The 16367-nt window shown below is 37.9% G+C and overlaps 2 protein-coding genes across 6 annotated transcripts in view; one reads left to right on the forward strand and one right to left on the reverse strand.

The window, feature by feature from the left end:
• ptprz1b (protein tyrosine phosphatase receptor type Z1b) overlaps window positions 1–6873 on the reverse strand; it is a 35156-nt gene extending 28283 nt beyond the window's left edge. For all 4 annotated transcript variants that reach the window (XM_068307183.1, XM_068307182.1, XM_068307181.1 and 1 more), the window contains exon 1: window positions 6720–6873. In XM_068307183.1, coding sequence (XP_068163284.1) covers window positions 6720–6783 — 64 coding nt within the window. In that variant the 5' untranslated portion in view covers window positions 6784–6873. The remainder of the gene's footprint in view (window positions 1–6719) is intronic.
• Window positions 6874–14042: 7169 nt separating this feature from the next.
• On the forward strand, window positions 14043–15643 carry coa6 (cytochrome c oxidase assembly factor 6). 2 transcript variants are annotated; one of them, XM_068307198.1, is made up of 3 exons: window positions 14043–14218; window positions 14810–14958; window positions 15055–15643. In XM_068307198.1, exons 2-3 carry the CDS (start codon window positions 14815–14817, stop codon window positions 15151–15153), a joined length of 243 nt encoding a protein of 80 aa, XP_068163299.1. In that variant the 5' UTR covers window positions 14043–14218; window positions 14810–14814; the 3' UTR covers window positions 15154–15643. The 2 variants fall into 2 exon arrangements, with proteins under 2 accessions (XP_068163299.1, XP_068163300.1); XM_068307199.1 differs by having other exon boundaries at window positions 14813–14958.
• The last annotated feature ends 724 nt before the right edge of the window (window positions 15644–16367 follow it).

The raw sequence follows: 16367 nt of genomic DNA on the forward strand, positions 1-16367 counted from the left end.
TTCAAAATGTCAACTTTTTTCTAGGGAAAAAGACAAAGCCTTACACTGAGAACACTCTTTCATTTTCAATCATGATTCCTGTCGTTGTTTCTCTCTTTTTGGAATTCCAAGAAATTCTCTGTACTACAAAAGATCATTTTTCGTCACCAACTGATTGAAAGGAACATGTAACTACCTACTGATGTTCATGAACTGTTCTCAAATACAACAAAGCAAGAAGGACAAAGAGACCCTGTTATATAAAGAACTTTGTTCCCTTCAAAGAATTCTCTTGTTTGCTGAGCGCAGCTCACAGTTTCTCCTTTCTGACACATTCTGCTGTCAACATGACAGATTTGTCTTTTACATTAGAAAATCCAGCATTTGAGCAGTTTATAGGATTGATCACCTGCGTAGAGCAAAGACCAAGTACTCACAAGGTTATCTTTTTCTGGACACTGGTAAACCCATTTTTGTACAGTAAGGTGTTTTGATTAAAGACCTTTACTAAATGGTGATTATCCTGTGTTAAATCTTGAACGTAGGCAGCTGCTTGATGAAGTCGTGTAGCGGCGTAGCAGCTGGCCAGAACACAATTTGCAATTACACCGCTGCTGACATCTGTTCATAACATTGCATGGAAAAAAACCTAAGGTTATAGTATATCATACACTAAATCAAGAAGACCTTACAAATAATAATAATACTAATAATTCTCCTATGAATAACATTTTTCTTTGTATCTTTCTTGACGGTTGCCAAACTGTTATTGACATTATGGTCATTGATGTTATATTTCTGAGTTTGTTTCTCTTTCATGCTCAAAAACAATTATACAATATACGAAAAGAGATGGAAAAATAATTGTATGTACCTAATACATTCCAAATTCAAAGTGTGTCATGGAATCCTACTGTCCCACTGCACACACGTGTTTTATTGTAAGTGCTAAAGATATACAGCACTTACAATAAAAGTGCTAATATTTATAATATTATATATTATAATATTAAACAATTGTAAAACTTCAACCAGCAATGTTGGATTGTTGTGTGAAAATGACATTTAATGACAACTATTTAATTCCAACCCCTTTCAATTAAGCTTGTTACTGATAAATCAGCTCTCGACATCATTACAAAATGAAATAATGAAGTAAAAAACCAGAAAAAAACAGGCAATTTGTTCCAGATGATAAGTACGAAATCAGAGAATGAAAGCAAGTAATACTCATAGTTCCATGGTTGTTATTCTAAGTATGTACTTCATTAAATTTGGTTATTCGTAGGCAATTATGAAATACTTCAATCAAGATGGTGAGTGGTCAACTGCTCTACAAACTTTACTTCTTAGCAACATACACTTTCCATCACAACAGACTTAAACGTGAACAATAAGTGCAATGTCGATGGTAACAAATCTATATGAAACCATCATCAGCGAAAAACTGAGGCAAACAAGAACAGAGCCACTAGGGTGAGACTGGGATCTGTCATGATCTTTGGGACCTCTGACATTGATCTTGCTGTTATACAAAAGACTCTGAGACAGTATTCAAAAAACTGTCACAAGGGTAAACCACAGTCGCCCCATGACAGAAACAACAATACAAGACAAAGAGAAAACCAGACGACTTCTGTCATGCATTCAGCCCTGATCCATTGTAGGAAAAAAAAGGACTTGATCTAGAAGGAAAGCATGTAGGCAGCTCCAACCAATTACAAATTCACAAAAGAACCAAGGCAGTCACAGACTGCAACATCCCGCGACAAGTCATATACGGTTGTTCGGTTCTGTACTTGCAGTTATGCAGCATAGCCTCATAATAATATATTATGTAGCCTGATTCTGTTTTTGATATTTAGAGACTTATACAAAAAGGCAAAATGAAAAAGGAAGGAAAGATTCAAACATAAAAAGAATAAGATGGGTGTTTTTATTTAAATTACAACTCAGACATACTGTCTGTATGAAATTATTATTAATTATGACACCGCACAAGCTCCGCAACTTGGTCATCACTGCAAATCATTACCAAATTGCGGTAACGCTGTGATATTATTAGAAACAGGTCACAGCAAAACAAGGACAGCAATTCACAAGCAAACATTGAAATAGATCAGATGAAATGTTTTAACAACCGGTGAATCACAGACAGACTGGTTTTTGTAGCATCATAGAATGATTCAGGTCAACAGTGTGATTCAGAGTTTCTCTAACTTTACACAAACATTCAGAGAGGAATATCAATAGAAGCTGAAGCGTGCACTTGTTCACATATCTAATCATGTTTGTTCAAGTCAAGGACTTGCAACTAACTCACCAGATAGGAACTAGTTACAGTAATTGTATCTCTGTCTGTAGTAGTTACCAGTCATTGGTGCGAGCCATTTAAAAACAGTGGCCCCTGCATGTGGGCACCAGCTGGGACAGAGGGCCATTGTTAGCAACTGTAACTTCATACAAACCTCTTCAAATGGAGACATTACAGAGAGCGCTTTGACATTTTGTTGGTTTCAGTGACTTGATTTCGTTCTTCACCTCCTTTTTACCTTTTGTCCCACATGGTTCTATCATCCTTCTTTTGTAACTTGAGTTCTCTGCTGATTATTATCACTGCTTCTGCAAATTGCAAATGTTTAAACTTAGTCGTTCCTCAAGTCATTTTTCTTGTGACTGACCACTCCCTACTTACTTTCATAACCATTTGTCGGGATTGCCACAAATACCAACTATGGCAGCAATTACCTGAATATTCTGAACTTTAACAGCACTTTTTTTTTTTATTGCTATCCCTGTATTTATTACAAGAAGCTTCAGAGTGACAAAAAGTATGTCATTGAGCTCAGTTTTCAATCTGCTCCTCTCAACACTGAAGAGATTCAGCTGCTCCTGTGGCACATACCAGCTTTAAAATAACCGAAACCATACACTGCCACAGTGAGTGCAGACTGCAGCTAAGTGGATTAAAGAATAAGAGCGCTTATGAATGAACGCTTTAGATGGAGAGAGCAGACATTAAAAAAAACAGACAGAGACACAGAGAGGGGAGATAAATTATCACAGCAGAAAGCAGGCCATCAATTATTCTATGTCACATCTGTGGTTTTAGCATTGCCAACATTGCGACGACTGTAAAAATAATAAACACTTCTATAGGTACTCTCAGAAAATCCAAACAGATTTTTGATAGTTCTCATATAAAGGCAAAGTGCTGAAATCATCAACATTACATAAAACATTGGTCCATCTTGAGGATTTTAAAAATCTGTGTGAGTAAAAACCATAATTGCATGTCATATCGTGGAAAAAAAAATCACTAAATTGTTATTGTTTCTCTTTTTCTCTCTAAATTAAAGAAAAAAAAAGAAAATCTGATAATTTCTTCCTCCCACTAAAAGCCAGACAGTTAAGACGGCTTTGGAAAATCTTTTTAAACAAGATTTATTTTCCACAGTGAAGATTTTTTGTTAGTGTTGCTTGACTTCATCAGGCTGTGTGTGTGTGTGTGTGTGTGTGTGTGTGTGTGTGTGTGTGTGTGTGTGTGTGTGTGTGTGTGTGTGTGTGTGTGTGTGTGTGTGTGTGTGTGTGTGTGTGTGTGTGTGTGTGTGTGTGTGTGCATGCGAGCGTGCGTGCGTGCAAGCAGGGCACATAGAATCTTATCTTAAGTATGGTGTTAAAGCTGGATGGAGGAAGAGACAGAAAAACAGTGTTGGATCATAGTCAACGCTGAGGGTCAGCTTGGTGCAGCAGAGATTCATGGGGATGTAAATATTCATATTCAATCAATCTGCCTCTTTGGTGTCATAATATTTAAAAATTCTGAATTCAATCATGAACATTGATAGTTCCAAATCTTGAATGCAGACTAGTTAATCATAGTGGAGCGTCGGTCCAACCAACTTTATTCAGATTCATCCATTTTCAGGATGGTTTTATGAATCTGTAGCTGCCAAATGTTTTCCTGGATCAAGTGTAACTGTGCTAGAAATGTGTTGTTTTACTGATTAAATATATCATTAACAAGCACTTCTATATAATGATATGTAGGGAATATTTTATTAAACCATGGAAATGACCCCAAAATGTATCTGCTTACACATAGGTAGCACAACATTTAGTCCTTGTCTATTACATAATTTTCTAAACACAAAAGCACACAGGTGATCTAAATACCCCAGTACCATATTACCTTTGTTCTTTGAGAGAACAAAAGTGATCTGACACTGGTGCTGCTGCTACACCTGGCTGACACCGATGGGGCAATGCCCCCACAAGCTGGTCCTCGAAGCGCGAAACAGGCACCATGTTCCTGCCGCAGTAAGGGACCTCAACTTGGATTATTACACTGATCTCAGCCTGAACGTTTGGCCAGGATCAACAACATCTGAGTGACACAGATTGAAGGTTGGAACTACTTTTCCTTTACGAGTATCCAATCACCACCATCTCAGGTCGTCAGAGGAGAGTCAGCCACTATACCTAAGGACATAGGAGCTTGGACAATATTGCCCTTTATGGAAACACCTGCTCACTGACGCTCCCCTTGAAATCCAATGCGGAGGGGTTCAGAATTTTGAAAGCAAGCAAGGTGCTGCAGCTCTGGGTCAACAGATCCCAAAGTCTCCAGGGCAGGGGTGGCAGTTAAGACCAGCAGGAAGTGGAGCAGAGGCTGCAGTGGAGCAGACGGAGACACAGCTATGCCACGGAGCCCTGGTGGGAGCAGTAGTCAGAGGAAGGACTGGACTGAGAACCAGTGCCCTTTAAAAACGTGAATTATATAGTGTCATAGTGATAAGGATGTTGAATTTATGCATGTGGGGAAAATAAATTATCATCCCACATTTAGACATTTACACATGCACTGAAATTTTAACTTCATCTTGATCTTGACTGAACTGCTTTGTAACATTAGATCCTTTCTGCATAATGAGAGATTTCAGTAAGATGCTGAGATGCAGGGCTTTGTACATAAATGCAGCATCCCTAAGAATACATACATGTGTTGTTTCTGCTGCTGAGAGAGCACTTCAAGCACTGTGATTGATAGTTTTTTTATGAAAAAAAAAGAAAAAAATGAAGAAAGAACTCATTAAAATGTAAAGAAAATTAGATAACATTATTGCTCCAAATAATCTTGAAAAATCAAGGACGCATTGAAAGAATGAAATTGACGTCTACTACATTTGATAATGGGCAGAGGCAGCCAGATTCAATTCCTCATATTTGGGATGTTGAGCAGGAAAATTAAAGAGGTCTAGGGAGAGAAGAGCTGCGACAGAAGAAGAGAACAGCAGAGTTACAACATCATGCTTAGCTGAACTAGATTAGTTTTAAATCTCTAAGCAGGCGGATCACAGGATAATAAAACTCAGCAACAGGAGTCTGGTTCCTATAATGTACACGGGATGTCAAAGTGGTGCATCAAAAGAGAAATATATGTGCTTCACTTGCTTTGCAAATATTGCATGAGGCCACAAACAGAAGGTGTCCACTGAGCTTTCAGATGTATAGAGGGAACCATGCTGGGGAAGAACCATATGGTATAGTCAACATGTCCAGTTAAAGGCTGTGTTCACTGGAAAGACTGCTGGGACAAATAAACCCAATGTGAGCACCAATGACATCACAGTGACTTGGTTTGTACGTACAGTATGTGCACAGAATGAGCAAGAGATGTAGTAAAAAAAAGAAATGCATGTGATTTGAAGTGATTGCTGTAGAGTTGCTGTCTTTTCCCGAAAGGAAACGGTATTTCTCTCTTGATATAAATTTTGCACCAGTTCGAGTAAACGTCATCTGAATCAAAAGGCTTGCCACGTTTCATTTTCGACTGCATATCCGGATCTGGGTCACAGATTTATAAGCAACTACAAAACCAATCTGTTTCGCAGTGACATGCTCCAGCTCAGCAAATCTACCAGAAATGATCTCAGCCCATTGTAACCAAGCTGGGATCCAGTGATTCTTCTACAAACCGTAGCTGCAAGCAGGTGTTTTGCATTCATGAAAAATGTGATCGTTTTATAAACCAAGAGCAGTTGCTGTGGTTAGAAATAAGCAACCAAAACAGGACAAAATGGAAACAACTTGAATTTTGCAGCTAAAAATTCTGCTTGTCAGGGCTCTCTGGTGGACAAACTGTGCAATAACTTAACTGTGTCACAATTAGTTTAAATGAATTTGCAATAATGTACTCTGTATGTGTATGTATGTGTGTGTGTGTGGTATATATACACTAAATATATACTTTATATACGTTGTTCCATATGTTATAAGGATTTTAGAATCAAAGCCAAGTGAAATGAAGGATTGAATTAAAAGTACGAACTCAAACTTGATCAGATACCATGACAGTAATATTTTCAGTATCGTCTTCAAATGCAAAGACATCAGAAAACCCAACACAGCATCATTTCATTCATAGTTGGTGTGATCGAGGCTCGAACATGTCCAAGGCATGAAAATCCCTCCATGCACCGCAACTATATTTTGAGTGGAACACTCCGCGGTAGCCTCGATCACAGAACACCCTATGCATGTTCTCACAGTTGCATCTAAATGGACCATTCATGTTTCTTTTTCGACGACTGCTTATTGTTAAATTCAGTTACGTCTGCTTGGTATTAAATATCTGCTGAAATTAGACAGAAACGCGGTTCGATCCATGACAGTGTTCAAAACGTCCACAGCAAATATGTCTACCTCCACGGTCAAATAAATCCATTTGAGTTTCTTACCTATAAGACCAAAAATAAGCAGCTGTGAGGTGATCAAATTTAACCTGCGGACTGCCGTCTCCATGGTCTCCGCGAGAAGAAAAAAAAAGACACTTTGGAGACAGTGATGTTGGAAAAGCGAGTCGGTGCGTAAAGATGCGCTAGGAGGGCATCTTCACTCCTCTGCTGCCTCTGTGTGGCACTAAATGCGGTTTTGGCTCGACTTGTCGCGATTCGGTCGGGATTCGATTTCCGAAGCGCTGGTTGGTCGATAGGGGAAGCGCGCTCACGTGCATCGCAACAGGAGAACAGAGTGCGTGTGCGCGCCTCCCGCTGCCCTTCATGTACATCACTGGATCACTCCTCTAATAGCCTTATGATATTACTACAGGGGCACTGCGTGTGTGTGTGTGTGTGTGTGTGTGTGTGTGTGTGTGTCAGTATTAAAGGCTTTTATTTGTTTTAGCTGCTCTGGCAGCTGTGTGTGTGATTCATGTTTTTCCTTCAGTAGAAGCAACGTGGACACTCTTTATCGTTTGACAAAGCAAGATTGTCCAAAAATTCACGATGGGGATGAAGTGTACCCACTCTTCTTGTGTCTTTATTATATCCTACGTTGTAAAAATAATCATATACAGTATTTTCCGCACTATAAGGCGCACCTACAAGCCTTTAATTTTCTCAATTTCTTATAATCCAATGTGCCTTATATATGACAATTTTTAAAAATTGACCATTCATTGATGTTGATTTCTCAGATTTGTTTTATAATCCAGTGTGCTTTATAATCCAGTGCACTTTATAATCCAGTGCACCCTAATGTACAATTTAAAAAAATTTTTTTTAGATAGGCCATTCATTGAAGGCGCGCCTTATAGTCCAGTGCGTCTTATAGTGCAGAAAATACTATAATTATTTCTGGCAGGTTAGCTGGGTTGTCATCGAACATGATGGTTTACGTTTTCTTACCTGCAGGTGAGTATGAGAGCACTGAGAATAAATGTAAGACATACTGATGTTCCTTTAAATATCTAATCCTGCTGTTAAGCATCACAAGTCTCTGTCGTGGAATAACATGACGAATATCACAATTTTTCATTTTGTGCACCTCAGAGTTTGAAAGAAATTTAAGGAGAACCTTCAGATTTTGGGGGTGATTTCAAAAGGGTGAAAATAATGGAGAAGGTGGATGTAACTTGAGCACTGCCACACAGAGGAATTAGGGTGTATTGTCTATGGTGGGGAGATTTGGCAAAAGTTGGACTACCAAGATTCCCATGAAGTACACAATGACATAGAACTCTCTCTCTCTTCTCCCTCTCTGATTCAAGAAGCTCTGCGAACGAAAATTAAAACAGTTTGAAAGAGGCCATAACATAAAAATATGAAAAGAAAAAAAATCCTGCAAAACACAAAAGTCTGAGGGCCAAAATAGAAAATTGACCTGACCTCAGCATGTTTCTGAATATTTAAAAAAAAAAAAAAAAAAAAAGTATCAGAATAGCATCAGTTTTAATTTTAAAATTCCAGAAGGAAGTGACCAACCAGTTTTTATGGGCAAACAAGTTTTTAATTGAAGAAACTAAAAGTAAAAAAGGATGATTGTGGAGAACGATTAGTTGTTTTTTGAATTTTGTCTGCTTTTTTTTAAAGTGTTTTTTTTAGTTTGATAAATGTTAAAAGGTTAGATGTTTTCTTTGTTCAGGAAACACACAGTACTGTTTAAAATCCTACCATTGTTTGTTTTTGAGATGTGAATTCCTTTTTTGCATGAATCTCTTTTGTATTTTTTCTGTCAACGTAATTATCTTGTAATTTGGCTATTATGAATAAAAGTGATTTTAAAAATTAAAAAAAAAATCAAAAATCTCTCTCAGCACGTGTGAGTGTCATATATGTGTACTTCTTATGAAAAAGAATCAGATAGCACACACTTGTAGGGAATTATGAATGTCTTTGAAGGAGAATGTGCGTGAGAGAGGCTCCATCTGCACAATAATACGATGCTCTCGTTACTCCGTGTGCATTAATCAGCATAAATTAAGGGGGATTATCCTCTTTAACTCAGGCAGGATCCTTGTCTCACTTGTTGAACCAACATTTTTTGAGATGAATGTTACAATCTCCTCTCTTTGCTTTTGGTGTGTGTGTGTGTGTGTGTGTGTGTGTGTGTGTGTGTGTGTGTGTGTGTGTGTGTGTGTGTGTGTGTGTGTGTGTGTTCCCGTGGCTTTGACAGGTGTAAAGACGCAAACTGTGAGGTGACTGGTCAGAGCACACTGACATTTTGCTGAGAGGAAGGGATTCTACGCTTTTACAGATACTATTACTGCGGAAAGCTGATTTGGTTTTCACTGCTACCATATGCACTGTATGGATTATGGATTATGTCTTTGCTTTCCATATCCTTTCTCCAACTGTGCATTTGAGGATCAAGGTCAACAATTCTGCAGGAGTTCATGTGGGTCATTCCACAGTCAAGTTTTTTCGCCTGCACTGTTTAATATGTAGAAGAATTTGGTTTTACATATTAATTTTGTTTCTTCTACAGTACTGACTACAGTCAGTAATCATACATTTTAACCATCAAGAACCCACACTCGTTTATCCTTAAAGGAACATCATGTGGGTTATAACACAGACCAAGTGAACCACATAGTACAGGAACATTCAATGTGTCACCGTGGGTTCTCTACGGTTAAGTCACTGTCTTCCCCAAAAGAGAGGAGAAACTGAAACAATCACAACATCGGAGCTGCAAATGTGGTTACTGCAAGTCGAATCGACGTCTGTGTCTTTGTGTGTGCAGTGATTGGGTGTCGATTAGCAGTTGATTGGTGCCTTCCAATTATTGAGTGTTACTTTTGCTGGACATTCCCCATAATTGTTGTTATTAGTACTACTAAAGATTATAACTCTCTTTATTTCTACAATTATCACATGCCTGAATGATGTGTATGATATTATATGTGGTATAAGTGCTCAAAACCCTGTGAAATAGTGAAAGCTGTTTTAGAGTGGATAGAGATACGTATTGACTTCCAGCAGTGGCAACTGGAGGTCAATATTGTGGATTCCACTAGGCTGATAAATACTGGTCGATGGGTGTGTGTGTGTGGGTGTGGATGTGTGTGTGTTTGTGAGAGAGCAACTTAATGAAAGACAATAGAAACATAGAGACACGTGAAAGTTATTTTTATAAGGAAAAATTTGACATTTGAATATTACTCTAAAGACAGAATGTCAGATAAGGCTGTTTATCATATAACGATGGCCTCTCTCAATATGTTGTATAAATGTTCTGAGCAGAATGTACATGCAGAGGAAGGAATGGACAAGAGTATTATTTAGGTCTGTTATGAAAACTGTGGTAATGATGCTTTCTGTAGGGTTCAGGAAACATCATCACTGCAGAAGTTTTGTAGGGTCAGTCTTTGGTTATTACACTGAGATCAAAGGTGTCACATGAGCACCATGTCTCTGATTAGTCACCAAACTCAGATGAAATCACCATGGGATTAACAGGGACTGCCGTACAACCGTAATAAAAACAGTAGTACATTATTCTAACAATGAAGTTATTGTAGAAAACATCTAGTGTTGACTGATCTTGGTTAGATTTTTAATTCCCCAAAAAGGCAGGTCAGGACTGAATGACAAAGCTTCCTAAGAGGTGCAGTCTCACAAGACCAGGCGTGAATGGAGCAACTGTGTATTTTGACTTAACTTTTCACTGGAGAAAACAATTCTCTGATTGATCATGACAAGTTTCAGCATCTATCAAACCGACCTGTACATTTATGACCACATTGGCAACTTCACAAATTTCCCCACTGTGGGACAATAAAGGATTATCTTATCTTATCTTATCTTATCTTATCTTATCTTATCTTATCTTATCTTATCTTATCTTATCTTATCTTATCTTATCTTATCTTACTGTGTCGAGCTGAAACCCTGACAACAACTATCTATAGGGATTATGAATGTGTAATCCTGCAGGAAAAAATGCTTCTAACCTATGAATTGAACAAATGTATTCACTAACACATATAAAACCATTGAAGAATAAAGAGAAAATCACAAATCATTAGAGGAGTTAAGACATGTTGAGTAAAAGATGTTGTGTCATGCAAGCAGAATTCAGGTGTGAGGATGTTGCTGCTATCAGGTAAACAAAGACAGTGTGGCCGGGTTATATGAGGGTTTCATCCCAACTACTTCCAAACCCAAGAGGAATTAATTTGACAGAAGACTTCAACTCTTTTCTGATTTTCCATCTGCTGATCCACTACCAAAAAGATTCTAAACCAGAGCCTCTCCCTAGGAAGCACTTAATTCATGTAAATGATTTATAATGATGTAATAAAATACTGTTTATCACACATAGCCAGTTGTCCATGACTATAAAGGGGATTTTTCTGTGTGTTCATTATCAAGTTCTAATAGGGTATTTTTAGTCTGATCAGCTTAAAAATATGTCCAGAAGGGCTCCACCCTAACCCTCAAAATATACCTGGTCAGTAAGAAGAGCCAGGATTCGTAAGAGGCGGGATTCGGGAAGTGTGAGGTTTTAAAAAGCACTTTATAAAAAAACTCAAACTAAAGGTGGAGAATGAACATTCAGATATTATTTCATTGAACCAGCGGTGCAGTGGGTAGCGCTGCCGTCTCACAGCATTCCACCTGAGGCATTTATGTGTGTTCTCCCCCATGTGTGCGTGTCTTCTGTTCCGGTTCCGGGCTTCTTGCCACCAACAAAATAATTTCTAAAACACCATAAATTTCTCCCCAGATGTCAAAGTCAAGTGATTCTCCTCCTCATTAGAAATTATTATCACCTCCTAAGATATTTTAATGCATCACACTATCTCTAGTTATCAGACTGACATTGACTGTATTGCTATAATTATCTCTATGAAAAGTTAGATGTTACTTCTTAAGTCATGCATGTGAATAGATCATTATGAATGAACTGAAATGCTCCTGCAGACACAGGGAGAATAAGCATCACATAATTTAAACAATTCAGAAAACAAGGGTTTAACACGATGGTGAAATAATTTAAGCAGTTATCAATGTGTAGTGAATGCACCGTCTCTGAACCACCATTCATAACCAGTGAGCTCTGTGATGGGTCTAGTCCAGGAGTCCTGCTTCAAATTCCATCAACGCTGGTTCAATACACACGTGTAGAAAACTGACTGCAGTCACATATCCCTGATGACTTCAACAGAAATAACTATTCGTGGCAGTACAAAGCACTTTATATTCTGGCTGAGATGCAAAGCAAGTGTGTTTCCTCTAGTAATGTCTTGGCTGACAGCACTCAGCTATAAACACTACTTCAGAGAAATCATCCATTATGGATGTTTCAAGGATATATTTGCATGATTCTGTTTGGATAAACACTCTGGAATGGCCCTAAAAATGATGTCTCAGGGTGAAATACCTCAGCTGGAGGTGCTGGAGGCGCTTTAAACACCAGAAAGTTCAGAGGTCCATGGTAATGCAGACAAAATATAAATTAGCGCCCCTCTTTCATGGGTTGATATTTCCTTTTGCTACCCGTAGAGAATTAAACAAACATGCTGACATTATCTTTTACGTCTCTGTTCATGCACTGACAGGTTCTTTAGCGTCTTTAGTCTCTGAGACCAGTTGTTAAACCAGCAGGTGCAGCTGTTGGAGATATAATACTATGACACACACACACACACACACACACACACACACACAAAACATCAGATGTCTGCATGAGAGCAGAGATACTGATCTCTGTACTTTCTGAACTACATTTTCTCATCAGCTATATCCAATCATTAAAAAGTGCCTTCTTTGCATGCTGTTATGTGTTCTTCTTTTTGAATAGCTGAAATTTACTATTAGTTTCTAAAAGAGTATGACATAAGGTAACTTGTCAGTGATATCAGGTCCTGGCACACTGTACAAATATGAGAGTTGTAGAATATCGATAATTTATTAGCATTTTCTACAAAAACTCAAACAACAACTTGAGATACAATATCTGCTCACTTTTTCCACTATGACAGTAAAATGCACATGTTTGTCACTGACAATTCTGGCTATTTCAAATATTATTGGAAAAACATTTCATGTTATACTATTAGATGTTATATTATTCAAGAGCAGAAAACATTCATATCATTAGTTGTTTTTTTTAAAATGTTCTTTAGCTTTTTGTACAAATGAGAATATTTTATGTGTTGTAAACATCAGTTTCTATTTTCCAACATCCTCTGCAGGAATCGTTTTATTTTCTTGTGTATAAGGATACATTTTTCTTAAACATGCCTTTGAGAAACAGGCTCTAGTCACTAAACAGGAGCAGACTAGGATGAAAACACTCAGTGCCGAGGGAAGAAACAAACTTGATTCGAGGTCACTTAGTGATGTGTGACATGAATATTGAATTAAGTTCTCTCCCTCTCTCTCCACACACACACACACACACACACACACACACACACACACACACACACACACACACACACACACACACACACACACACACACACACACACACACACACACACACACACACACACACACTCTTAGTTTCCAAAGAAGGGGCTGATCACCGTGCCCCCAAATCACACTGCTTCAGTTTTCATTTACTTTCCATCCATGCAAGCACACGAACTGAGAGGGATTGCTGCAGGGTGCCATAGCAACCAGTGGGGCTATTCTCCTTCACTTGGCTGAGAGGGGAAAGAGACAAGGAGAGAGTTGATCAACAACACACATTTCGGATCTGCCTGTCACTGTCAGCTATGCATACACATACAAAAATAATTAGAAGTTAAATGCCAACATCTGCATATGCAAGTTTGGGAAGTGTGTGAATGCTGATGTAACTATTTGTGAGATGTGGGAATTATTTTTACATAAGGACAAGACATCTTAATGCACAAAAAAATTCATTTTTACCATCTACAGGTTCATTTTCAGAGTTAAATCATGATTTTTTTTAAATATGGAAGTTATCTATATTGAAAACCAAATTTCCAGCTGCTTTGCTGTGAGATAAAGCATCTGTTGTTTTCTTTCTTTGTTGTCAGTTGGTTTTTAGTTAGTTTGTGATTGTTTTTTGTAGCTGTAATAATTGTCATTTTTTAATCAATATTGACTTTTGAATATCTAGTGTGAACTAAACAAAAAAAATAAGAAGAAAACAGTCGCATTTCGTTCAAGACAACAGTACATTTTTACCAGTGTCTCAAGTAAAGGCAAAGCCTTACTAGTATTTCACTTTGAGCTTGAATTGCGCCACCAAATGGTAGATGTAGGTCACTGCGGTTTGACGTCATCACCAAGCGACAAGGAAGTGACGGAATTCCCGTCCTTCAACCTCAGGAGCTCCAGCTCATGAACACAGGAGGGTTGTGTATGTGATCACACACAATAATAATAAGTTATTATTGGAGGTTATGTAGTGTTAAAACCCGCTGCAGCCGCCTGGAGACGTTAAAACTTTTTTGGAGGTTCCAGCGTTGCGTTTGGTGAGTGTTTATACCGCTAACAGCTAATGCTAACACATTAGCACTGACTGACACGAGTAATAATAATAATAATAGATATAATGTAAATAGTTTAAAGTCACTTATTTGAATGATCATGATACATAAAGCATATATTACATTTTCTGAGGCTCATGTGAGAATGTAGAATCACAGCATGAAGGATTTAACATGAAGACAAGCAATAAAAACATGGCATGCTAAAAGAAATGTTATTAATGTTATAATGTAATGCCATTTATTTTTCTCCGTTCTTGGACACTGAGCAATACAGAATGATTATAGTGAGAAACGTGTTTCTGGGGCAGGTTTTATATATACTGTAGTTATATATACATACATTAATAATTATTTTTTTACATTTTTAATTTAATTAATTAATTTTATATGTACTGTAGTTATATATACATACATTAATATATGTATACAATTTTAAAAAAAATACACTGAATTTATCCCCGCAGGGAAATTTAGATACAAAGTGTTTTTTTCTTCATTTTTCTTTTCTTCAATGCCTGTCACATTGCAGACTATAACTTACTTGGTATTTAAATCTCGCTTTCTGTGGTGCAGCAGTGATGTCAGCTCCAAGCTCTGCAGAAAGGAAGGCCTGCTGGGACACCAGAGACCAGCTGTGGAAATGTCTGGATGACAATCACGACAATGCTGAATCCTGCGAAAAGTTTCAGAAAAAGTTTGAGGCAGCTTGTCCAGCGCAGTGGGTAATATCTCCTCTCTCAGTATAGGGCACCATATCAGAAAGACTGAAGTGAGAGCAATGTGATAAAATCTTAATCATTTTGAACTTAACTTTTCAGGTGAAATATTTCGCAAAGAGGAGAGATTTCCTGAAATACCAAGAGAGGATGCAGAAAGAAGGCTTCACGATTGCTGATGGCCCCAAGCAGCCGACTTAACCACCAGACAGGAAATTAGAATTTGTAGAATTGATGACTTTTTAGAAGTGCAGAATACATGACAGGTTTTTCCCCACTGAATGCTACGCAGAGAATGTGAACGTAAATTATTTTTCATGTAAGAGGAATAAAGAAAGATGTATATCAGCTAAAAGACATGTATATTTGAGCTGCTCCTCAGAAATAAGGGTTTATTATGTCATCAAGCTCAGCTGATCTGAGCTGGTCTCTGATGAGGAAAATAAAATGATGTGAGGGAAATAAATCTCCAAAAGTGTTTGCAACAAAAAAAACCCACACACCTGGCCGGGAACACAAAAGTGACTACAAAAAACAAATGTTCAGTCTCACCAGAGAGGGAGAGGTCATCCAGAGAGGTGCCTGCGTCCTGGTAGTACCCGATAATCCAACCGGCAGCTGTGCCGTCTTGACCGATTCCCCAGACGTGAGTTTTTTACAGATTTTCACGCTGTGAGGAATGTTTTCTGTAGTCCAATAAATTTATTCGTAGCTGCAGGTTTCTCTCCTGGTGATGCCTGGTTTATTCATCTCTCACCTGTGAATATCTATTAGTAAAGTTTTTGGTCCACACCTCCCTGACAGGTGCGTCTGAACACCTGGTCATTAATCCAACCATCATTACTAATTTCAGTGGAAAAATTACCGCTGTTCGAAATACATACATGTTGCACAAATTCTACATTCCTTTAGTATGCATTCATTCAACCCATAAAAAACCCTATGACATATACTTCATTAATGTGACGGTGTCACACAATTACTCTGGTGATAAAGTCTTACAATTGGGAAAACTGGGAATTAAATATTTCTGAATTGACAAAAGAGATGTGCAAAGTCATCCTGTTGCTTAAGATGTGAATACATCGAAATAAAATATAGATTGTTTTATGATAAACACATACTTTGAGAGGAACTGGCCACTAAAATCTTTTCAAGAGAACTGCAAACCTTCAAGGCCTTGTTTTCTGTTTGCATCCACACTGTCAAAGGGAATGCTGAAGTAATGTAAGCTGGCTGTTGAATGCTATAGCAACTGAGATAGATAGTGGTTCTGTAGGTTTTACATTTGTGAGGCTGTTGTTTATGGTTAATATGTCATGTGGGTCATTAAAAATAATACATTCAGAAGTTCCCAACAGCCAGACAACAAAGAAAATATTAAGGCAACCACAGTTGAAGCTCTTGTTTGCAGA

Source organism: Antennarius striatus, chromosome 22 (assembly GCF_040054535.1).
Source record: "Antennarius striatus isolate MH-2024 chromosome 22, ASM4005453v1, whole genome shotgun sequence".
In the NCBI taxonomy this organism is placed as follows: domain Eukaryota; kingdom Metazoa; phylum Chordata; class Actinopteri; order Lophiiformes; family Antennariidae; genus Antennarius; species Antennarius striatus.

Coding starts and splice junctions, on each gene's coding strand:
- coa6 (XM_068307198.1), top strand. CDS start 14,815: ATGTCAGCTCCAAGCTCTGCAGAAAGGAAGGCCTGCTGGGACACCAGA. Junction 14,959..15,054: donor CAGCTTGTCCAGCGCAGTGG/GTAATATCTCCT, acceptor TTAACTTTTCAG/GTGAAATATTTCGCAAAGAG.